The sequence below is a fragment of the Chanos chanos genome, chromosome 4 (genome assembly GCF_902362185.1).
Source record: "Chanos chanos chromosome 4, fChaCha1.1, whole genome shotgun sequence".
In the NCBI taxonomy this organism is placed as follows: Eukaryota; Metazoa; Chordata; class Actinopteri; order Gonorynchiformes; family Chanidae; genus Chanos; species Chanos chanos.
The window spans coordinates 48,395,206-48,420,549 of NC_044498.1; the positions used below are offsets into that span (position 1 = coordinate 48,395,206).

Here is a 25,344-nt window from a genome sequence, read left to right on the forward strand (position 1 = left end):
TTTACGTAGTTTTGGAGTGTATATATATATATTTATATATCTGATCTACAACATCTGTTCCAGTATTCCCTCTCTTCTAAAATAAATCTCTTGAGTCTTAATTTGGCAACTTTTTTTGGGAAACATCTCCTTTGAAGAGCTCTTTATCACCTTCATTAACAGCATATAACACCATAAAGCACTTTGTATGTATTTCATAACGTTCGCCTATATATATGAGGCTACATGCCGTGTATATCGCAGGCTCCTATTAGGCATTAGTGGTACCATCGCAAACCATTTAATTTCTGTTTAAAGTTATTGATATGAAAGTACATGAATGTTTACGTAGTGCTTTTAAATGCGTTATATGTGTGCGTCACCAACACTATCCCCTTCTTGTTCGTTTTGTCGTACATCCGTAAGTCCTCATTCTTTAGTTTGTCTCCTTGTCCTCCCTCTCGATCCTTTCCCCTTCTGTTCCAGTCTCTGTGTAACCTCACTTCATCCTCCTCTGCATGGAAATGTTGCCCCACAGTGGGCCATCTGCCCAGTGTCTGATCAGAAAACAAAGACAGGCAGTGAATGTAGAATCCTATCAGCTCTGCTAAAACAACACGGCTAATGTAAACGCACCAACAGGCCAAAGAGGAATAACACACAATGAATCTTCTGAAACTGCTCCAGGTAACAGGACGTCTTATGTAACGGACAGTTCTGGATGTGAAACATCATCATCATCATCATCATCACCAGGAAGACTGGTTCTGAAGGGTCCATTCAAAGCGAAACTCTCTCGATTTGCTATTTGTGACCCCCCCCCCCCCCCCCGCTAATATCCAAATTTCCGTCCAATTTAGTCATAGCCAACTCCCACGCCTGTCTCTTCCCACGCCATGTGCAGTCACGTCTTTTCGCCGGACCGTGGAGGACTTTCCCTGTGAAGCTGTAATACGTGCGGAGATCAACGGTAAATTTCCCACATTTATCCACCACTAATCTAAGTTATATCGATGTGGACACCTATCCCAAGCTCGAGCAGGGACAGAAATACGACTACTGCGATGCGAGTGGTAGTCTCCTGTGGGGTCAGCTAACGTATTTTCAGTGTCACCATCCAAGCACCCATTTTTGAATTTGTGACAATTAATACACTTAAAATAGGAAATACCCGAATATGAAGATGGCTCAAACCCAAAACAACTCATTTCAAAAGCAATGGAATTGCACCACGTGTTTATCAGAGAAAGTCTTGCTGAACTGTCGCTTACCTGATCAACGCTACTGTGTTCAGAGATAGTCCAGTTTCTGATGACCTAGGGCAATCATCGAATTTCTGTCTCTTCTGGATGCTTCCGCAGCCACCACGTCAGGGCTGTGGAGAAGAAAATCAGTCATGTTAGAGTTTTTAATGTATTAATGGAGTCAGTAATGATAAACAGATACTTTTGTTCTTGAGGCTCGGATTAAAAAGCTTAGTGTCAGCAGATTTTTGATATAATTCCAGAAATCTGTTTATAAACTTCTTAAGAATTCGCTGTTCAAATGTTACAAGAGAATAAAGCGTCGTTCAGTCTGGTCTCTTCAGTTTGGCCTACAGGCTGCTTTAGTGTTTACATGCTATATAGTTCAGTAAAGTTTCATTTAAGAGGGACTCTTATTTTGATTAAAATCTGTAGAGAGTGCCAGGTAGTATGTAATTAATAGGTACCTTCACTTTCAGTCAAAAAGTCAAAGTGATTTTTTTTCTTTTCTTTTTTTTTTTTAATACGATTTTTGGAGTATTTTACATTGAGCGTTTTATAAGGGCGTGTACAGCGTGGATTTCCTATCGTAAATATCCCTTTTCTTGGGAGGGGAGGGATTTTGCATAGTTCCCATATCTCATCTAATGACTGAAATACATGGGAATTCTCCTACTCCTCCAAGCATACCACGAACCTGACACTGTAACCCCCTCACTATTCATTTGAGCCCATGCCAAGGTGTGTATGTAAGTGCGTGTGTGTGTTTGTGTGTGTGTGTGTGGGTGTGTGTGCGCGTGTGCGTGCGTGCGTGTGTGTGTGTGTGTGTGTGTGTGTGAGGAGTGTTGCATCTCACTCGGGGAAGAGGTTCAGGGGCCAGAAAAATATCTGTTCTTTCTGCGAACCATTCAACTCCCACTAGATTCCTCATTCTACAAACCCTCCAACAAAGGACGACCACTATTCATCGACCTCTGGACTGACAGACATGCCTTTTTTAATATTAGAAAAGAGGACCAGAGTGTACTTTTAATCAAATAAATCGATTACTTGAACATGAAGCTAAAATTTATATAATAATAAACCCTTAATATTATGTCTCAGTCCTCGGTCTTGTCTGCTTCTTTTCCCGTTGTTCTTGCCATTCAGACCAAGGCTAAGTTTACTAGTTTTTGAAGGGTAAAGAAAAAAACAGAGTCTGAGAGACGTCATTTTGAGAGAATATCAGTTAAACTCATTGAGACATTCCGGACATGTTGTCAAAGGTGCTAAGAAATACTGTGTAAGTGCTAGGAGAGAGCTTGCCAATTCACACCGTCTTTTCTTTGGTCTGGCAACTGCAAACTAAAGACCTTTCAATTACTTTGCATTCAAAGTCTATACATCACACAACATGTTTAATTAAACAGGGTTGTCCTGGTGATAGCCATTCGTGTGTGTTTTGTCTATTGAGACAGAACGGTGCTGGTCGGTCTCTAGCTGCCAAACATATACGTGGCTGAGGAATTTTAGGGGAGGTACTGTACAGTACGGATTAAAATCAGCTTAGGAAGCATGAGTTTGCAGCCCGTAGACTTACAGCATCAGTTTCTCACACAAACAGAATGTGTCTCCGTCACAGTGCTAAAGAACGGAACATTCTAGAACTCGTGTGTTTGTGGATTCTATGCATTCAGTGGGCTAAAAAGGGAGGGAATGGTATGAGAAGAGGCCAGGGTGTAGCTGTACAACCACAAAATGATGAAACAGCTGGATATTTATCTCTGAAGTGTATTATGCCATGGCAAAGCCATCAGGGAGACTCACTGAAATACATTTCAAGTGTGTCCTGCCCAAAAATCATAGACGTGCTAACGCTAATGAGCTACTTGAAACATTATTAATAGAGGTAAGCTAACTGACTTCTTTTAGATGTGTCCACTTTCTTCTGGCTTTAAGTTCCTTCATATCACAATAACATGAATCTAATACTAGAGTATAACTGAGTTGTTTACTCTCAACTAATCTGGCCTTGGATGAACTTTTTTTTTTTAATCAGTGTTTGGGACTTTAGTATATTTAACATGTCTGAAAACGTTAACCTGTGCTCATTTTTATATGATAATCTTTAGTGATTACTGTTAATAGATTGTAGCGGTGTATTATTTTAAGCATCACTAAATCATTATATAAACAGATCACAGTTACACTGTTTTTCTCTCAGTTAGGGAAGGGATTTCTCTCTCTGGGAGAGCACCGTGTACCTCAGGACAGAGCAAACTAAAACCTCTTGAACCTAAAATATCAGGTCACGCTGGATATCGACATTCTCAAGACATTCCCAAATGAGGGAAACAGCACTTTGGCATGGCCTTATTGTCCATTTCCCCCACATTTGACAGCAGCCTTGGGTTTCACGTTTACATTGTTTACATTTATAAATTTCACGGAAGCTTTTATCCAAAGCAACTTCCGCGACAGGCACGATACAAACCGAGCACATCGTCCCAGAGGACCGTCTGTTACGCGGTCTGGAGGGTAGAGACCAAATGAATACGGCGGGATAACGTCATACCGGTAGAGCTGCGGGCAGGATCTCTTCAGAGAGCTGGAGCACAGGCCGAGTCTGCTCTGGTTCCTTAGTCTGGTCTTCCTCACCAGCTCCTTCACTCTGCCCCACGTGTAGTTCTCGCTCAGCTAGACGCCGGGACATAAGCAACAGTGCACGTGAGCAGGAAGCCGCGCTACCACCGCACCGCTTCCAAACGGGATCGGCGTTGATTTAATATGACAGTCTGTGAGCGCGAAACTGAAGCTCTCGAATGTAGAAGGTGCTATCGGCTCTACAGCGTCACGTGACAGGAATCTTTCCATTCCAAAAACACTGACATGCTAAGGAGAGTTGGTTTTGTCTCAACGCTGTTTTTTTTTTTTTGTTTTGTTTTGTTTTTTAATTTGCCTGCCTCATATGTCTTTGAGGACAGGTAGAGGGGAGTCTGTTTGAGTCATGCACTGAGTCAGTTTTATTAGAAGGTTCTTGTGCTATGACTCACCCGTCGGTGGGGGGCAGAGAGGACCTCGGCGCGGTCGCTCAGGTACCTGGCCTCGCCCTCTGTGTAACTTCGCCTGTTTAGCCCTCTTCTCCACAGGGGCACAGCTGGCTGGTAGACCCCATCCCCATCTGCCCCCAAAACAAACAAACAAACAAACAAACAAAAACAAGATATAGTTCTGTTATCAGCTGAAAAATGGTCATTGCTAAGAAGAGATAAAATTGTTATGACATGTGGAAGTTGATGTGAATCAGAAGTCCCAGGAGAGCGCTACACACACACACACACACACACACACAAACACACACACAAAACACACAGGTTCTGGTTTTCTGCACATGAGAAAAGAGTGCAGAATCCCAGAATCTCTGGGATGTTATATGTTTCTTCTCCATAAGCGGAATGCCAGGAATTCCCCTCTCACTGAAGTAATAATTTTCCAGCACCACCCCCCCCTCCCCCCCTTTGGGAGCACTGTTCCATCACCCACCCACCTGAGGGAATGTGAGATGCAAGGAAAACAAGTGAGGAAAAACATTTGGGAAATGACTTGAGGGTCAAAGGAACAGCACGCATTTGAACGTAAGACTAAGCCTAAGGTGAAAATGCGGTGAAAATTCATCTGAGGTCCCCATGACGTGAAGTCAGTGAAACATGAGAACTAACCCAAGTCATCTGGGCTATTGTTTTTCTAACAATGTCACATAAACATTTACTCAAAGTACCTTAATATGGCCTATTTTCACTCTAATGGGTTCCATTAGAGAATGTCTCTTGTTGCTAATCAGCCTGTAGGCATCAAACATTGGCCAAAATATTTGTGCTCCGCTAACTAAGAGTAAAAAATGAAGGCTACTGGGATACGGTCAAAATATTTATAGGATTGTGGTCAGAATTGCTTGGGAATAAACCTTTAGACTTTCCTGGAATATTTTCTCAAAAGGAAACCTCTACAGCCAACACACTGATGAAGCTTAGATTAATGTAGGGTTGTTTATGAGGGGCTCTGAATTTGTGTAGGCTCTCACCTCTCCGAGCCGGCCTGAGAGAGAGGCGCGCGACCTCCGGAATGGTGGTCAGGTCAGACAGTGTGCCGTTGGAAGCGGTCAGGTTGTGGAATTCGCTTCGGGAATGGTGTTTCAGCTCCTGAAAGGCCAGGCTGGCTGCTCCACAGCCACAGTGCTGGACAAAGAAGTCCTGGACAAAAACAGACGAAACCAGAGGAGATGGGAGTGAGAGGTTTGCAAGGTAAAAGAGTTCTTTAGTCTCTCTCTCTTTCTCTCTCTCTGTCTCTCTCTCTCCCACCCTCTCTCTCTCTCTCTTTCCCTTTCTCTCTCACTCTCTCTCTCTCTCCCTCTCTCTCTCTCTCTCTCTCTCTCAGTCATTCTCAATTTCTGTGAAGAATAATTCAGTTTCAGTGACATTTTCCTCATAAATGTCACTCATTCAACAAATTTTTAAACAATCTGGTACCTATTAGTGATGGGTCATTCCAACCAAAATGTGTGAGAGGTGTAAAGAGCCCTACAATAAAATGTCATATCCTGTCCATTCAAACCATCCCATTATATTGATAAGATACATCAGTGAAAAATAAAAAAAAAAAATAAAAATTCTCTTCAAGAACTATGGAAAACTGATGCCAAAGGAAACTGAATCACTGCTCATCAAATTTAAATACGACTTGTTTGTGACTCACACCCATAGGTCAAAGAAAGTCCTCCAACAGTACATAGTTGGCCCCGCGACTAGTCATCTGGTACAGATTCATGCGAATGAAACATTGCTTTAGCCATCATATACTTTCACTGCTTGGCAACGAAAGAGGCCAAAATATTTTTAAGGAATCAATATTATGCTATTTTCTTTTCAAATCTGTTGAAGTGATTTTTTTTTCTTTTCTTTTTTTTAATCCTGGCCGCAGAGGTTACGTCTTACATCATAAATCCTTAAATAGAGAGAGACAAGTGGTTACGTTTAGCAATCTAACAAATCAAAAATAATCCGAGGTGAATTTGGTTGGACACAGCGTGTGGTAGGGAATCTGGATCCCGAAGTGACACGATGTGAGCGGATGAGGATCAGATCTGTCCACTCTAACCAACCAGGTATCCAGGATATTGGTCTGTGCTTAATTTCTAATCAGCACCATATGTAAACTGATAAATTTAAAAATTTAAATAAAGAATTAACAGCCTTAATTCTTAGCATAGGTTGTACACTTTTTAAAACATGGCTTTGATTGTCATCAAACGTGGCCAGAATTACTCTGATAATGATGATAATGAGGATAATGAGATAATGTGTCTGCATTTATTGAATGACACAGGCAGAATGACACGTTCTTAAAGGCCTGAGACTTCTCCACTGTCACCCCTGACAGTGTATACTGGTGCCACAGTTTAGGTTTCAGTAGATTTGCTGTCTCCACAGATCTTTCCATCTGTGTACGCCTCGTGCTCGTGAAGAAACACCCCACCCTCTGTGAGACAACACTGTAGCCATACCACAGACTCAACCTTTCAGCCAACCTTTCGTACCGATTAAATACGTTAAAGACATTAAGCGGCGTCCTAAGGGTCGAGAGAACGCCAGAACCGACAAGCCGCTGGGATCCGCCCGTCCCTGAGCGCTCCGTTATCCCACGTCCACGCGTACTCGGCTCAGCGGTTCGGGCCGAAGCTCTTGTCATCTCCTCAGTGTGAGGTTCAGCAGACGAAGAGTTTTTCCTCTCTACAGGTCTTCCTGTCTACATTTGTACTGACATTACCAGATTAATTTAAAAAACATGAATTGCGAAGCATGCAAAATGTCTCATTCTCATTTTACATGTGACAATCTTTTAACCTGCTACACTTACTTTATTCTAAAAGCACATGTATGGCTTTTAAGTGTTGTTACCACAGCCTTAATCTATATAATAGAAGGTGCCTGCTCTGGTTTAGAGAGATGTATTGGCTGCTCTCCATTCATTTGACTGGCCATGGTTGAACTCCAGCATAGAAAGCCGGCTTAAGGCAATACTCAGGACTGGTAAGGTAGAGTGAAAGGGGATGAGGTAGGTAGTAACCGGCCCATTGTATTCGCAATGAAAGTTTTTTAATGAGTATAAACGAAAGCTGGTGGTCAGAGTACGGGGTTGGGTGGGTAAAAACAGACAGGAAGGGAAATAAAAGTGTCGGCTGGGCCTTGGTATTGGTGCAGGGACACGTTTCAATGGAGTTCCCCCCCATCCTTTTGATGTGCATGTGTGTGTGCGTGTGTGTGTGTGTGTGTGTGTGTGTGTGTGTGTGTGTGCGTGTGTCTGTGTGTGTGTGTGTGTGCATGTTGAATCCTGTTGCCTTTCATCCATCAGACAGAACATAGACAGTCTGTGCTCTACAACTGTCACGGTCTTCTTTAAGGTGCCGCCAATAGTTTTTTGGGTTTTTTTTGCAAATAACAAACAGATTACCTGATTAACATCATTCCAGATGCTGCTTGATGAAACAAGAGAGATTTTCTCAGAGTAAAGTTGTCTCAGAATTTCCTCATTTCCATATCTCTCTCTCCTTTTCTCTCTCTCTCTCTCTCTCTCTCTCTCTCTCTCTCTCTTTCTCTCTCTCTCTCTTTCTCTCTCTCTCTCTCTCTCTCTCTCTCTCTCTCTCTCTTTCTCTCTCTCTCTCTCTCTCTCTCTCTCTCTCTCTCTCTCTTTCTCTCTCTCTCTCTCTCTCTCTCTCTCTCTCTCTCTCTCTTTCTCTCTCTCTCTTTCTCTCTCTCTCTCTCTCTCTCTCTCTCTCTTTCTTTGATGACTTTGAAGTGTGGGCTCCAGCTGAGCTTATTCACTGTGTCAGTGGAAAGCCTTTCCGGGCCCGGGGCCCTGGCTGACAGAGCTAGTTTGGGACTGGCTCTCTGAAGAAGCATGAACAAGGCTGCCTCCACATCAAGCCAATGCCTTTAAAGGTAAGAGGGACATCTACACAATGCAGTGGCTTGTCCTTTTAGTCACGGAGCAAAGGGGTAGAAGGAAAATGGCACAGGAGAGGATAAAAGAAAAAAAACATGTGTTCCTGACTTTTAGGACTCGACGAGGTGAAAACTTTGGTTGTTGCTGACCTTTTTTTTAAATTTTTATTTATTTATTTTTTTTGCTCCACTACGTGATTGTGAGTCATTACTACTGTTTGGGTCCATATTCATTTTTTTTCCCCCTTTCCTCGGAATACAGGATGGAGATGAAAACAATTGCCGACATTATATTGTGACTAAGGTCTCAGAATAACTTTGTCCGGTCACATTTTCAAGCTATGAGTTTAATGTGAGATGGGCTTTTCCCACATGTAAAACTCAGACATGCTTGGGAAAAAAAAACAAAAAACGATAACTTCAGAAAGAGTCATAAATAGCTGATGATAACATTCTCCTATTCAGACACAGAGAGTTAGAGGGCGTGGAATCACGCTTCTGACTGTAATGGTTTACACATTGTTAATCCACGTAATAAAGTGGAATAAGGTTTTGCGGACGAACCGACGAACTGCTTAATGCAACTTAAAAATGGCTTTGACATTCCATTTGTGTTTGCTCTTTGGTGTTTCCAGGACTAGTATTAGCAATATATCTCTACAAATCAGTGGGTCTTATTCCTAACATGCATGATTCAGTGTGCGGCTACATTTACTACCCATCATCATTTATCAGTATTGGTTTGAATATTTGTTAATAATATATCTGAGCTTATACTGAATATATTTTGGTCACTTCCATAAAGCTCGCCATAGTCGGTCATACAGACAGACAGATTCTCTGGCGACCTTGTGAACCAGGAGGCGGGAAAGAAAGACTTTTGTGTTGGTTAACATCTTAGAAGGACAAATGCAAACCAATAAAGTCAGTATGTGGTTCTTCAGGGATGGTCTGAAATATGTGCCCCATCTGTTCGCGCGTGTGTGTGCGTGGGGCTCGAAGTGGACTGAAGTCAGCTGTCTATTGTTTGGATCCGCTTTCATCCGACGTGAATTACCACTCCCGAAGCCTCCTCTAAACAGCTGGATTTACACCGAGACAGCATGACTGTATAACCTCTCGCATGAAGGGCATCCTTAGCAAAGCATTGCCTGAGGCTATACCACCATCCTACCAGAAAGTCAAATGGCTTTGTTCTTCTCATCGATGACCTACTGTAGTGACCTCACTGTTCTCAGGGTCAAGGCTGTCGTGCGCTTTCTCCATGTGATGCTGCAGTTTGTCACACTTACAAAAAGAAGTTTCAGAATTGACCCCGTATCTGAAATAAAGTGTTTTGTAAGCAGTTTTTGTTGTTGTTGTTGTTTGTTTTTGCATGGTACCTCTTTGGTCTTGGTCATTCTGCTGTCCCTCTGTAGATTGCAGATCTGTTTCTGGAGTTTGAGGTTGTGCTCTTGGAGCTGTCCGATCTTCTCGATGAGCTGGCAGATATGTTCCAGGTAACCCAGTCCTGATCCCAGAGGGTTCGACCGTGCCTGATTCACCTGTTTCACATAACAAAAGAAAAAATATCGTTATATTTTCACCTGCTGAGGACGCAAAGAAAAGTAATGGGCGTTTGTGAAGACACAGGTGACGTTTGGATTTGATGATGTCATAATGGTTAAAACCTCAAAGTCCTTTGCTTAAACATGCACGTTTTCTCAGTTCGGGGTGAAAAAGTAGTCAACATCCTTTTTTTTTTTTCCGCCATGGGAAGGTGGGAAAATGTGTTGAGTTTTCAGTGGTTTCACTCTGGTGGTGAATAGCTGTTGTTGGAGGGAAAGACCTCCTCCCATCTTTAAACAATGGACGCGCTAAACGGGGACTTGCCCAGAGTCTTTGTTTACAGAAAGTGATTTAAGGCCATTTGTGAATGGAATGTGTTTCATTCAGTCGGTCAAAACCAGAAATGTGAAAGCACTTGACCGTTAGTGTGTGATCTTAGACCAGGATATCAACATAATGCAACCAGTTCAAATGCTTCTTCCAAATACGCTAACAACTTATAACTCAACCCATATAGACCCTTACAGTTAACAGCACTTAATAAGCTAAGAGATAAGCTTAAATGTGATAAGCTTAGAGATAAGCTTAAATGTGATAAAAATATATCTTTATGTGTACTGAGTGAGATAGCTAATGATGTAACCAAGAGGACGAGGGACAACACCTATCCTCATATATTTCAATGTTTTTTTTTCAACATCACGTTGGAATTTTGATGTGGAATTTTACAGCTCCACGGTTGGGCAGCCCAGGTGTTTTAACTCTGCCTTTAAAAAAAAGACATGGTATAGAGCATACATGCATTGCCTCCTGGTTCAGTGGCCTCTTACAAAACCCAACAGCATAAGACATCTTGTGGTGTGAGAGGATTATAAATCATTCGTTTTGGTTTTGGTTTTTTTTTCCTAGAAAAACTGCACCCACCTGTGGTTCTGTGTTACTTTATCTTTATGTCTTAGGCTGCCAGGGCATGTTTCTGGACTGGCTGAGAGATATTCCTTAAAAAATATTTTCTCCTAGAGTAAGATAACAAAAGGAAAAAAAACCCAACAAAACAAAACAAGGACTTTTGAACGGAAAAAAAAAAAACAGCTGGAAATTTTACTACCTATACTAGCTAGCTGTTAGGAGGAAAGGCTCCATTTTGAGCTGCAACATACAATGCTCCTCCTTGTGAATATCGTTTAAAAGATTTAGAGAGTGGAAAAGTGGTGTCGCAGTGCATCTGAAGTCTGATCAGACCCTGGGAAAAAATGGAGTGAAATGTGTCTATTTTCACATGGGATAAAGTACAAAGCCATCGCTGTTTGATTGTTGATACATCTCTCCACCGTCTATTGGGTTAGAAGCTGCAGATGTTCGTGTTTTTTGGAAATATGAAGAGGAAATTTTGGGCAAATATTTATGCAGTCATCAACATTCCAAAAAGTGGCCCAACAAAAGCAGGATGTCAGCTCTGGTCGAGGAGGTTTTTTTTTTCCCCCACAGAAAGCTTTTCCGAGTCCAGTGGCAGAACGGGCCGTTAATGGAAACGCAGAAGCTAAACAATAGGGGGCAAAGCCATAACAAGCTACAGAAGCGCTGGGAGCAGACATCATTCATTTCCTCTGACGGAGGATGACATCTTCACCAGGTTTAGCTCATCTTCCAGTGACCATGAACTAAATCTGAGTGACCATGAATCTGTGTTTGTGTTCTGTGTCTTCCTCAAATCAGCAAAATGATGAAAATACTGAATCACACACAAACCACTACCAGTTTAACTTCGTAGAAGGAATATTTAAGCAGTGTACTATGTACTTCTTATTTGCAATTACAATTACAATTACAGTTACAATTACATGATCACATTTCAGCTGTGCGATGTGTAACTATGTCATAAGGGGGACTCTTTATTTCAGGCTAACTGATTGACTGGACACTCAGAATGACTCAGGCTGGCGATTTGGTGACATCAATGTATCCTACAGATGACTTTCCCATGACCCCTTTTCTTTATCACACAGGTGGACTTTCATCAGGAGGGCCTTGCTGAACCTTGTCTCTATTGTGTGTTATTAGGATAAGGAAATGACACTTCACAAGGTGACTTCCTCTCTCTCTCTCTCTCTCTCTCTCTCTCTCTCTCTCTCTCACTCACTCACTTTTTCTGTTTCTCCTTCTCTCTGTTGAACTCTGTCTCTCCCTTTCTCACACACACACACGCGCACACACACTCACACACACACACACACACACACACAACTGTTTCCTGGTTGTCTCTGATGGACACAGAGGTCTTGCAGATTTTATCACTTTCTTTCTGCCTAAGATCCCCAGTGATGGGGGGAGAGGGAAAGAGAGAGGGGTTTGGGAAAGCCCCACTCACTTCCTCTCCCCTTCCCTTTCTCTCTCCCTTCACGGATGACAAGGAGAAGTCTTTCACGGGCGGGAATGACACAGGCTTGAGGACAAAATGGAGGCCTGCGACCTCACGCTCAACTTCTTTGCTAGTTTCCAATTTCCTTAACAAAGTTCTCGAGATAAGTTTAAAAATCATCCTCTTGGAATATTAAAATGATGCGGTTTTGTTTTTTGGGGACAGACATTTTTGTCACCTTGTGTCGTGTCTAAAATGGTCTTAAAATAGACTCTCTTTTTTTTTTTTTCCCGGAAAAAAATAAAACTGTTTTTTTGGCTTATGCTCAGATTTTTGCATTACCAAATCTCGGCAGAAGCCGTAAATCTCCTCCAGACCCTCGTGGAAAACTCCTCCTTTTTTTTTTCGGAGTATTTGCACGGCTTCTGCAGCGTCACGGCTGCTTTTCCAAACATGATACTATTGGAGTGGAATGAAGAGCCAGATGTGGTTTGTGTGCGAAGATAAGGCAAAAGGTGTGTGAGGGTTTTTAAACCCTAATCGCACTTCTCAAACCAATCTCAAAGACAGTTTTAATATGCTGATTTCCAATACAGCTTTAAAATAGGCCCCTGTCCCCGGCTGCATATAGCGATGAATAGCAGTGAGGTTTCTACCACTGGTATCTAAGACCTTTAGAGTCAGGCTTCTATATTGCAACAGCTGTTATCAAAACAAGGAGGCACTCAGATACTTGATAAACATTGAGGATGGTTTAAAGTGCTCTCTGTGCATGTGCTTGTAAAACATGCATAAGTCATTTTTATTGTGTGCAGAATGGATGTTAACTATTACATAATCTTTACAGAGAGTGCATGTAACGTCTAGACATATGTAAAAATGATTTATTTCGAGGTTAAGTCGAGGAGCTGGATTTGTCATCTTGAACCCGACTCTTTTTTTAAAATGCTTTAGCAGGATCTGGTTAACAATGTAATACTGAGCGACTGTTCAGGAAACATGCATGTATTCAGAGGATGCCATTGCAAACACCATTTGTATTCAGACTGGAAACACACGGTTGGAGATTGCGCTTTGATATCATGTGAGTAATATGAGTTGGAACATACCTTCCTGTTCATATTATAGAGCACATACCAGCACATTATGTTCCCCTCTCTAGATCTCCCACTCTGACCGCTGCCAAAATATCCGATGAGTTTCGAACCACCCACAAAACAGTCGCGTATTCGCAGAGAACTCTTTTATCAAACTTATTTCCTCCCTGTCACCTCAATGGATTGTGGAGAAAAAAGGTGAAGCTTTCTTTTTATTGTGACTAATAACGAAGGCAACCTCATTAGCCGCCACTGTTAGATCACGTGCGTACATTTATGCAATCATGGGGTGCTGATGTATTGGACTTTTTTTTTTTAATATCCTTTGGCTACTCATCTGGAGGATTTCTTATGGGCCTTTAGACGTGTTGACATGTAAGTTCACATTCTGAGGTTCGGGGTAGAGAACGGTGCCCACAGTTTTCTGTGCCGAACCTCATCCGTCATTCGATTAAAACCCGCATTTTTGGACGTCCAGACCCTGCGCCTGCGCTCATACGCTACAGATGTAGAATTCAACAGCATTGCAACGGTAATAACCCTGCCTCCATTCCTCTCTGACACCATAAATTCACTTTGTGTTCTGCACAGTCATCAACCCGAAGCACCAAAAAAAAAAATGCTTTGAATGTCCTGTGGTTCTCTTCAAAAAGACAGACACATGTGTAGGAGAGCAGACAGCTGTATGAGCACATGCCCAGGACTCTGCCTAAGCCTTTACACTGTCCAGTCTCCTTTACGGTTTTATGGGCGATGTCTTTTTTTTTTTTTTCTCTTCTGTAACACGACATTATACTGTCAGTTTCTCATTTTATAACTGAAATTATCAGCGCCCTCAGGTTGTAATTGGCATGTGGATACTGTGTGACTAAAAGTCCTCTTACAGTCTTGCGTCTGTCCTATTCTCACGAGCTAGAAACAAATCAGATTAGAACCCAAAACAGAGAAAGAGAGAGGCCTTTGAAGTTGCCATGTTTGAAGCGGATGAGGAAGAAAAAAAAAAACTTCATAGCTCGTTCCAATATCCCTTTCCTCAGGCCACGGAGCTTATTAGCAGTGCTGACAGGCAATGATGAGGATGGAGTTTTACTGCCCTGTCCGCCTGTCAGCGCGGTGCCCCTAAAGTAGGCCACTAAAGCCCTCCCCTCTTTAAAAGAAAAAAAAAAAAAAAACGGCTGCTCACCACCCCTCCAAAGAGCCATGAGCTATCAAAGAGGCTTTATCTGAGTAAATATGTAAGTAATTTGAGTTATTTGACACCTGTTTGATGCGTCCAGGTAGGCCCGGGGGCAGAGGAGAAAGGAGACCTGGAGAACCACGGCCCAGATGATAGGGTTTTGGCCGCTGCGAGCCAATCACCACGGACATCTGCGCAGTCACTCAGCGCAGATGAACAGGTGCTGTGTGATGTGCGGCCGTATGAAAAAGAGTGCGGCACCCTCTCTCTGCCCCTCACCGCAGTTATTCTACAGAACAGCAGTTACTTGTAGTTGGCCGTGCAATATGGCATGGTCTTGTCTGGAACCTTACAAACTGTGAAGAGCGATTTCAAAGAGACAGGACAGTTCCCGCTATATTTGTCCTTCACAGCTTGCTTTGGTCCTGAAGAGCTTAAATTTGTTCAGTTAAAATGGATTAATGCGTTTCGAAATTACCTGAGAACTGCTGATAGAAAAAGAAGTCAAATGTATTTAGCTGAATAAGCAGGAATTGAAATGTAAGAAATAAAATTAACATAATAATAAAAAAAATCGTAAGTCTAAGGTAGTCTTATTCATATTCAAATAGATTTTACATAAGGGGAGATGCTTCACAACTCCTCAGCATATCAAACAGACTACTGCAGCTTGGCAGGGAGTGCAGCTGTCAGGTGCTGCTTTAATGGAGGACACTCTGCGTTTTCATTAGGACCAAGTACCACTCTTTTTTTCCACCACATGAATGGAAACACAGCTCAGAGGCAAGCTTTCATCAACAAGGCGTCTCTTTGTGAATGGGCAAAAGACACCTCCATAATAGCCTTCACAGCCGTCTGTGAGGGCCATATTTACAACAACTGGAAAATATTCGTTAGTTGCTGTGTAAGCATTATTTGGTGACCAATGCTACTTGAAAAGATTGGAAAACTCTGACGTAAACTAACAACCGAAAAGTGACAGAAATATGACACCTGGACGGCTTCTGTGTGCGTGCGAGGTTTTCCTGTTTATTTGAAACATATAATGTGCTTTCCTTCCTAGTATCCCTGAACCCTTAGTAATTCCGTAATTAGCTGATGACGTAAAGAGAAGAACAGGATGGTCATTATGGATAATGAAAAAAGGGGTGAGGTTGTTTACTGGTCTGAAATCCTGACTGTTTTCCTCAGCACTAATGCAGTCATCAACTATGACATCAGATACAACCGTAGTGCAATTTTACAAGCATAAAAGGTTAAATTTTTATTCTTAGATAAAGGTTTTTGATAAGGCAACTTGTCAAGTGGTCAAACATCGTGAGATATTTGATCTTCATCACCTAATGATAGACAGATCCTGTTTTCAAAAGACAGGTCCTATTTGCAAAAGAGTGTGGCTCTTCATATAATCAGCTGTTTGGGTTTTCATATAATATAGTGATAATACCACTGAAGTTCACTGGGGTTTCCTCACAGATTTATAAAAAATAATATATTTTCCTCTTATTAACTCAAATAAACATGAGACTGGTTACAAGTACTTCTGTAGGGAACACTGATTGCTATCATACATTATACCGACATATCAATAGCTGGTCAGTGCTTATTCATGAATATAAGCGATGTAATTGCCATATCCTTTCCTGTAAGAGCAGTTTTCCTGTTTATGTCTGGTTCTACCGCCCACAGATGAAGCTAACTGCAAGGTACAGTTCTGCTGGCCTAAAGCTGGGCTGAGCACTATAAGTAAACATCATTACAAGTGTGTAAACTGTTGTTCTTACCTCACTCAACCTACAACACTCCTCCATGTACTCGTCTAAGCTGTCACTGGTTGTACTTTTCCTCAGTGGCTGCTGTTGAAACTCTGCCCCTGTGTTGCCGTCATACGCTTCAATTGAGTCTGGACTGCTCTGTTTAGATTCATCTGCAGTCTCTGCAGTCTGTGCAGTGGTCAGTCCAGAATCTGGACACTCCAAGCCTCCTTCGCAATCCTCTGTGGTGTTCCTCAAGGTCCCATCCTCGGCCCCCTCCGAAACCTCAGTGATGTCTGCTAAATGAATATATGCCCTCTCTTCAGCTTCTGTTCTGTTTTCCAGTTCTAAGTCATCACTCTCGCGTGCACCGGTGCAAGTTTGTTCAGTCTCTATGGTGTCTGGACACTTTTCGAGTAAAAGGAGAGGATCAGAAGCTGGGGTGTCAGAGTTCGGGTTTCCAGAGTCACAGGAGGACTCACGACTGTGGACGACAAAACTTTGCTCTGAGCCAGTTGGAGTGGATGGTGAGTTTGCCCCACTGGGCAACTCTACTCCAGAGTCCTCAGATTCAAATTTATATAACCTGGGAAGCTGAGAGTCTGAGAAAATGGTAGACAGGTAGTCTGTTTTTGGCACTGTGACTTGTTCAGGTGGAGCACTGTGGACTGAAATCACTTCCGCTTGCACAGGTTCGGAGGCATCCTGCTCAGACATGGTCATCGAAATGGTTGACACAGAGTCATCAATATTTAACAGTCTGTCACTGAAGTTGTGGAAGAGCTTCATCTTGGTCAGCACAACTTCATTCTCCAACATCATATCTCCTTTCCCTGTAAAAAAAAAAAAAAAAAAATCAAACACAAAAAGAATAGTTTGGTCCAGAGCTCGAAACTCACACACAGAAGCAGATTGGGAAAGACCTGACTTTGTGCCAGATTTTTAAGTGTTGCCCAGCAGATGAAGGAAGGAAACAGAGGTATGCATGGGTGCATGGGACCAAGCCTAATACTTGAGTGAATGATTAAACACAGCGGATTCTTTCCTCTCAAATAACCGTGCCGAGACCTTAGACATGTAATAACCTTTTGTCACTCATCCTAACATGCTATTCCGTTTTCATTTGTCTCAGGAAAGCTTTTTCCTTCTCAGGCCAAATGATTCTTAATGGCAGGAAAAGAAGTTAAGGTATTCAAAAAATGTTCTCTTGCATAAAAGGGGTCAGTGATAGGGCCTTGTTTTTGTTCTATGCTTTTTGATACATATTTGTAGGAAAGTAAAGGCTTTTAGAAATTCAGATGAAGTTTCCTGAATTCTTAATTCTTATCTCATACAATAAAGCATTCTTCCGTCCACAAAGAACCCGCGGACCTGGTCTACAGGTCTATGTCCTGCTTTGATCATTCTAGAGTCCAGTTAATGCTATTATGGAGGCCACTCATATGTGACATCTCCTCTTTCTAACCTGGAGCTATCTGATACTTTTCAGCTGTCAATCAAATTCTCTTTTATTTTTCCTATTTCTTGTTTTCATAATGGTTCTTTTCAGCATTTGTTCTGTGATGGAAGCAGAGTGATTCATTTGCTTTTAGTTTTTATGATCATGTGAAATCTAACTGGAGATCAAATTGAACTAGGATCCTGACTTGAAAACACATTATTCGTACCTCAGTAACACTACTGGTTTGGTCACAGCTTATGAAGGAGGGGTTGAGGGTGAGTTTGCAGGCAGTACCATGTCTTTCTCTAAAGCTACAGTAACAATAAAACAGCATGAAACTGACATCTTCCTCTCCTTTGAATGAGCTGATAGACATGAGTTAAATCTAGACTTGTGTTTGGTTGTTGACTTTAACATTGTAGGGAATGTGAAAACAACCATTTGGGAGGAAGAGGTGAAGGGAGGTTCTCTGATTGACGGAAAGCATGACGAATGATGAGTGCTAATTTGCAGGAAATGTGGCAAGATGAGGCATCCTCGTATCTGATTGGGAGGAAATGCATCATTGGTGACAGGTCTCATGTTGGTCGTGTGAAAGCATCATGAAAACTAGCCTGTTTCACTGCCTTTCTGTCAGTTACAAATCTATACTGGTATTTCTGACCCATGCCGTCAGTCAATTAATCTGTAGCCAGCTCTCGCCACTGAAATCAGGCTGTCCACTCATTGTTTGTTGTTTCTTAGTGAATAACAAACACAGTTTTGAGCCCACCCATATTTTCCCTGAGAAAAGAATCTATTGTGATAAAGTTGTTTTCAGATTGGATAATGGCTCTGTAAAAACAATGATAGCATTTCAATCGTTCGGTCACACAAACTTTGCCTCTGCTCCAGGTCTCTTCCCATTCAAAACAATGGCTATGTTTTCCCAGCTTTTTCTCATGTGACTCTCACAACACAAACCTATGGTCTGTTAGTGTAGCTATTACTCTATAACTATAATATGAGCAAACATACATGGATTTTTATCAAAAACCAGAACCAATCAGCTAAGCACAAATAGCTTAGCGCGTGTAACATTAGCATCGCTTTACTCTGTTGATGTGTGTAGTGTCTTAAGTGAAAGTTTTAATACAACTAAATGTAGAATTTGATTCGATCCCACAAAAAGAATGTTGCTATCCATGTGACTGCTATTTACATCGTGCTGTCTTTCAGACTTCCTTTGAGTGAGCGAGGTTTAGGTATGTGTGTCCTCATAAATGGATTGCTTTTTTTTTTGACTTAGGGTGTGTGTGTGTGTGTATGTGTGTGTGTGTGTGTGTGTGTGAGACACTCCCATTGCTTTGCTGTCACATTGGAAAGAATTCCCTGGCTTACCATTTAGACAGTTCAATTTGAAACATATTGTATCATACTGGTGAATCTTTCCTGGGTTTTTTTGGGGGGGGGGGGGGTTTCTGCTTGTTTGTTTTGTTTTGTTTTAAAAATTAGGTGTATAATGGACAAATGCATTATCTCAAAGTGTTCTCATAACAAACTCTTTTTCCTGGAGAACAGTTCAAAATTCAATTCACCATATTCATATGATCTACTGACTAACAACAACGACAAAAAAGAAAACCCCAAATAGCTTTCAAAGTTAAGCCAGGTTCAGATGTGTGAAAGATATTCAGGTATACCTTTTCACTTCACTATCAGGCCATTTTACGGCATGAAAAAAACAGCTTGAATCAACAGTTCCTCTGTTCACACTGGTACTGCTGAGGCCTGTATGGTATGTGAAGACTTAGGAAAGAATTTTTTTTCTGCACCGTCTTTGATAGTGCAGTTGTTTAAAATCGTTGCGTGAAGCATTTTTTTTGGGATGATACTAATGAGACCAGAACATACCTCATCAGTCTTGAGAAACCAAGATTCAGTGACACGCAATTATGATACTTTATTTTAGCCCCGATAAACCTGTGAGCCCTGCTGCGGGATGTTACGGTTAACAACTCATGAGTCTTCCTGCTTCGGTATGACTCCGATAGTCCAGTAATTGGCCTTATCTTGCTGGTCCCTTGTATGTCTTGTGTTATCTCTCAAATTAGGATGGTTCCTGCATTATGTCTCATTGTCAAGAGAGATAAACTCATTTAGAAGGTCAGCCCACACTAAAAGTGATGGGGGGGGGGGGGGGGGAGCACTTACAGCAGTGATTTAGGTTTTACAACACTAGCTCAAGTGCTTTGAATCCCAAGAATCTCTCATTTCTCCAAGTTGGCCAAAATCCCATCGAAAGGTCAATTAAGGCGGTCCTTGCATGCACCAGTAGACTCGATCAGTGAGTACAGAAAATGCTGATGGTGGAGCATTTTTTTGTTTTCTTTTTGGTGCCACTCACCAGGAGAATGCAATTTGCATCTAAATCCCCCCCCCCCCCTCCGAGGTTTTCAATTAACATTTGCAAGACCTGCCGCCCGGTACAGAAAGATCAAACAGGCCTTTACCCAGCCCCTGGTAGGCAGGAATGTAAGTAATGCTCTATTCCTACGTGTCCAGGAGTAAGTTCTCCTTTAGAGCTATGTATTAGAAATACAAACAAGCAAAAGCAGGTCAATGGCTTTGTTGGCAAGACATGAGACCAAATCTTTTCTAATCCTCAGACCGTGTAGATGTTAGAGGGGTTTTCTACATTTAAATCACGCCAAAAGAATGCAGTAGAAATATGGGCCATGCAGATAAAGATAAATATTGTGTTGAGCTCATGAGAATTTTTCATGACTTTTTATTACAGTGTTGAGTAAGACCAGGAGGGTCCAGATACCTTCTCTGTTTAGTCGATGAAAAAGTTTGGAAAGAAAACAATTCATATCAGATTTCTGACATGTCATGTAAATAAAAGATATGTGTTTGAGTCCACCTATGTCAATAACATATTTTCTCTCAGTTGTAAAGCAGTAATTTTATTCACGTCTCACCTGGTGTATTTGGTTTGCCTCAGGAGAATAAATGAGATTTTTTTTTTCTGAGCGTGTGGAGTTGAGAGGGTTACCTCACACTGTCAAGCTAATGAAACACTCAATCCAGACAACACGAGCGTGTTTTTGTGTCTCCCTCTTCTTCTTCTCCTTCAATTTTTTTTTAAAAAAGTTTTGAATGTCCCAGATTTGAGTCAAAACACGGAGACACGATTCCAGCTCAAATGATCTCTGGACTGAGCGATGTTACAGCAACAAGAAGCATAATCATTTTTCATCGTGTGATTTGACAGATTTCGTTGAGATGTTTTGATCCGTGACATATTTTATCAATTATCTGCATTATGTGAAGTAAAAGATGTTTTGAAATGACTGAACATATTTGGTATTCATTTTGAGACCAAGAATGTGGAAGTTATTATGGATGGTTATTAATATAAACAGTCAAGAGAATGGGACGTGAGGAATTCTTTGGCTTAGACGAGAATGCATTCGTGTTTACCCTGTCCGTCTCCATAGCTACACCAGTTAAAACCTGCTATAAATTCTTTCACCAGTAAACAAATGACACACAAGAACAACTTTACATTCATTTTACTCTGATGTCATCGTCCTCCTGTTTCATAATTTCATAGCTGTCTCTCTTGACCGAAACTGGAGCAAAAGTCGGAATCAGCAACGTCTATTCTAAAACAGTCTTACATTTACCCAGTCACCTGCAACATCTCAAGTCTAAGAAACGTAACAAAATTCGCATGACAATTCTTCCTTTACTTTTAAATTGTTTTCGCCAAAACAACAGGAAGGAAACAAAATCTTCAGCTTTTTGTCTTTTAAAAACACTCAAACTAGTTTCTTCATCTTACAATTTGACTTTCAGTGAAGCTTCAAGAATGCTCTATGAGAAATATCATAAGAAATGAATCTCCCTCACTCAGGTCAAACATAGGCTTCCTCCATTCATTGGCCGTTAGTCGGGAACAGGCTCATAATGGAACGTAGAAGAGCAATGATTACATCTAGCCCTGTGTGGAGGAGTGTGACTGAGTAGGATTTACTGAGTCCGCCTTTAAGGTGTGCTCTGATGGATGACTTGCATACGTGCAGACAGAAGACAGGTCTGCCCCGCGGATCTTCCACAGAGAGGCAGAAAACCATGTGTGTCCTTTACACTAATGCAAACACTACTGCAGGATATGCATTACTACAGGGAGCCGTGAAAGTAATCCAACATTCAAAAGCATTTTAATTACTGATCAAATCAATACAAATCTAAGTTTACTTCAGTTTGTTATAAGCACTGTGATGATTAGCTCAGTGAGACTTTTAAAATATATTTCAGGTATGTGTTAGTGGCAGACAGAATGAGATTTTAGGTCTTTTAAACTCTGGTGGTTGAAAGCATTTTAGCAATCCCCCGAAGCTGTCTTGTTCAATCAGTGAGACCCTTCAGGTCCTGGGTCAGGAGGTCAGGAGCAGGTTGGGACAGGTCTGCTATTTTTATGACCAGAGAGCCGGTAAGACTGTCAGTCTTCAGACAGCACTCTGGGTGGCCAGACTGACTGACCACTGAGTCAAGTGCCACAGGACGGCACGCTCTGCTCCATATCTAGACTGACCAGTGTTTTGCCATTAAGCTCTGTCATTAAGATTATGGTTCATCAGTGGTGTATTAATCATGGCATTTATTGACTGTTACACCAAATGATTTTGCGAACACCTGACAGAAAGCATTACAGACAAAAAAAATTGTAGAAAATTGTGTAAATATTGCAGGAAAATGTTTATCGTGTATGGTGTTTGTTTTGAAACAGTCACCTTTCAGGACTTACTGTGGAATCTGCTTCCCCATTCACACTAGTACATGTGATGTTTTACTGGTCATGACCACTCCCAGATGAGGTCATTGTTTAGCTGTTTATTAAAACAATTTTAGTGTAAACTAAATGCCTGTGGGAGAATTTCTGCTGTCGGTTATGAGAACTTCAGCATTAGAGTGATTCAAATGAAATGATGGGATTCAGCCTGTATTTGTCAATCAGTGGTAGCTATTGTGAAGAACCGCAACGTGACTGTACACCCATTTGTTTCAAAGTGACTGTGAAGACAAAAATGTCAAATAAAAACTCCCACTGAATGGCATAACCGCTTGGCTCAGGTAACAGAAACTAGATGTCGTGTTTGACGAGGTATGAAGCACACCTGTACGCTTTTCCTGATCGCTCCCGACCTTCTTCCACCATAGTGTCATCTCCTCAGTGCCTCTTGCCTTCCCCACCCTCTGTTCAAAAGCTGCCCTTCCCCTTTCGCTGTCTACCTCGTCTTCAACCTTACTGTGGACCCCAAGGAGACTTCCCAGACACACCTTATCACTGGAAGCTCGAAGGACCAAACTACTCATTATCTGACTCCGTTAGGATAAGACAAGAATGTGCGAGAGCAGTAACTCCAGTCAAGATTGCCTGAGGAAAAAAAAAAAAAAAATTGCCCCCAAAAACCTTTCGGGATTTCTAAACTTCCACTTCTGTTTAGATGTTGTGACAAAATTAAAGGTCTGCACCTTCAGAGAGACTTCAACATGCTTTAATTTCTCCCTGACACATACTCTCACTAACTAACCCACTCAGTGTATACTTAGTGTTTCAGTAAAATATAAATAAATATTTACAATAAATATAAAAAAAATAATATTAATGAATATGAATCAGTGAATTGAAAATTATACAAATTCTTCCCATGCAGCACTGTGTCAGAACTGAAGCATCGGGTCAAAATTTATGAGGGTGAGAATTTACACCTGATCACTTTTCTATGACAGAATTTCTATGACAAAAGTTCTTCCAACCAAAAAGGCATGATGCGTTACTGGTGAAAACCCATCAGTTCGTCTGTCTTCGCTATACCATCACAGAGGAGCTCTGTCCAAATTCCTCACCAACTGAATCATAAGCGACAAGCTTTTTTCTCACATATTGATTCTGTTAAGCAACGCTCTGTGTGTCTTTCTGCCTGCCTTCAGTTATGAGTCATAGATATGAAGTGAAAAAGAAGAGAGGGTCTGTTGAAGGGACTGTCATTTGACAAAAATGTATGTGTGATGCCCTCAGGGTGAAAACGCCTGTCAGAGCTTATCCACTCCACCTTTTCCCATTGTGCAAAAACAAACTGCGTTTCCAACTGTCAATTACAGAGAAACCTGCTGAGCCAAAGGTATCAAATACCAAACACAGAGACACACAAAGACTAAGCAGAGTCCATCCTTTTTAACGGTGCGTGTTCACTTTGCGCCGTGTTTCACACAATGCTCTCGTCATTTTACCGACGTACCGTGACGAACAGCGTGAGGCGTTTTGAAAGGTCTTTGACTTTTGTCTTTTCACAGATGGAATAATGAGTACGATCCTCTCGCCAGTATAAACAAATAGAAGATTTGAAAGAGACCACCACTGTCCTCACAGAACGCACTGCAGATCAAACCCCTGATGGTGATCTGATAAGAGCCCAGCCTTAGAACGCAGGAGAAAAAAACCCCTGCAAACGCCTGATATTAATACGGATTTGAACCGATTTCATCTTGTGCTCGTGTCAGTGTCAAAAAGGACGGTGAAGGCTCATTACCCTAGTATAAATGAAACCAAATCTAGCCTCCTCCAGTTACAGCTAAAGTCAGGACAAACGTGTACAGGGACATGTTTGAAAGCTAAACTCCCGCAAGAACATCTTGTGTTCTCCAGCCCTGTCAGTTTTTGTTTCTTTCTAACAAATTAGTCCGCAGTGATGCTTCCAATTACATAGCTCCGGATCGAAAACAAAAAAAAAAATGCTGCTCTCTGTTGGCTTAGGATTTATGGCAAACAGATGTCAAATAAAAAGGGTTTAAGACTTGCAGCAGACTGATAAAATTAGATTAAATTAGTTTTCTAAAAACTGAAGAACACAATTACTTGTCTTGTCTGGGAGTCTCTGCTCCAGTATAAAAGTCAGAACAGGTTGTTTTATTTTTGCGTGACCCCCTGCCCCCCACGGGTTCAACATTTGACAAATTGATTTTTACCTTGACTTTTGTCTTAAAACTTTTCAAAACTTTTCAAATTTGTTCTTGAGGAACTGATAATAGTTAATGTTTTTTTGGGGAAAGGAAGGTAGTCTGTTTCTGTTAGATGCAATTAGCATCTTCAGATTCTGTCAGCAGATGATGGTTTAACCAAGCAAGAAACGTAATTTTTCATTTCTGCAAAGTTAAAGTGACATGCGTCTTCAAGTCCCACATGAATTCCTCCAGAGAGCCAAATGACAGCAGGAGCTGCCAGCTCAGACACTTTGGCAGGTGTTTGAAATGATCTGCTTACCTTTCCTCCACGGGTTGAGTACAGCAAAAGATTTTTGCCAGCTGAAGACCATAGGTCTCTTCTTCCTCTGACTCATGATTCAAGAATTAAGTCCAAAACTTCACCAGAACTGGACGTCAGCAATAACGAGAAAAAAAAAAAAAGTATCCTGTAAGACGTTCTCTTAGATACTCATCTTCTACAATGTTCTGTCTCTGTTTTTTATTCCTTCTTCATGTCAGCTTCTTGAAATCAACTTGTGTTCACTTTGGTGAAAAAATTCTTTTGCTGCAGGTGACATAGCTTGACGGGAGTCCGGTTTGGGACATACCGCTGGTGATTGTACCTGACAAACTGAGTGTGTGTGTGTGTGTTTGTGTGTATCTTCTGTGAAATCTTCACTAAAGATTATGTAGGTGTCTCTTTGTGAATGAGAGAGATTGTTCTGTGATCCGTATGCTTCTCTGCCTGGGTGAG

General features: G+C 41.5%; 1 protein-coding gene across 1 annotated transcript; it reads right to left on the minus strand.

Moving 5' to 3' along the window:
• Positions 1–1,269: 1,269 nt before the first annotated feature.
• LOC115808975 (uncharacterized) lies at positions 1,270–24,964 on the minus strand. The gene is made up of 7 exons (XM_030770375.1): positions 24,889–24,964; positions 16,166–16,968; positions 9,583–9,744; positions 5,284–5,452; positions 4,256–4,383; positions 3,778–3,899; positions 1,270–1,354 (listed from the first exon to the last, which is right to left on the minus strand). The coding sequence occupies exons 1-7, from the start codon at positions 24,962–24,964 to the stop codon at positions 1,270–1,272; spliced, it is 1,545 nt and encodes a 514-aa protein (XP_030626235.1).
• Between the last annotated feature and the right edge of the window lie 380 nt (positions 24,965–25,344).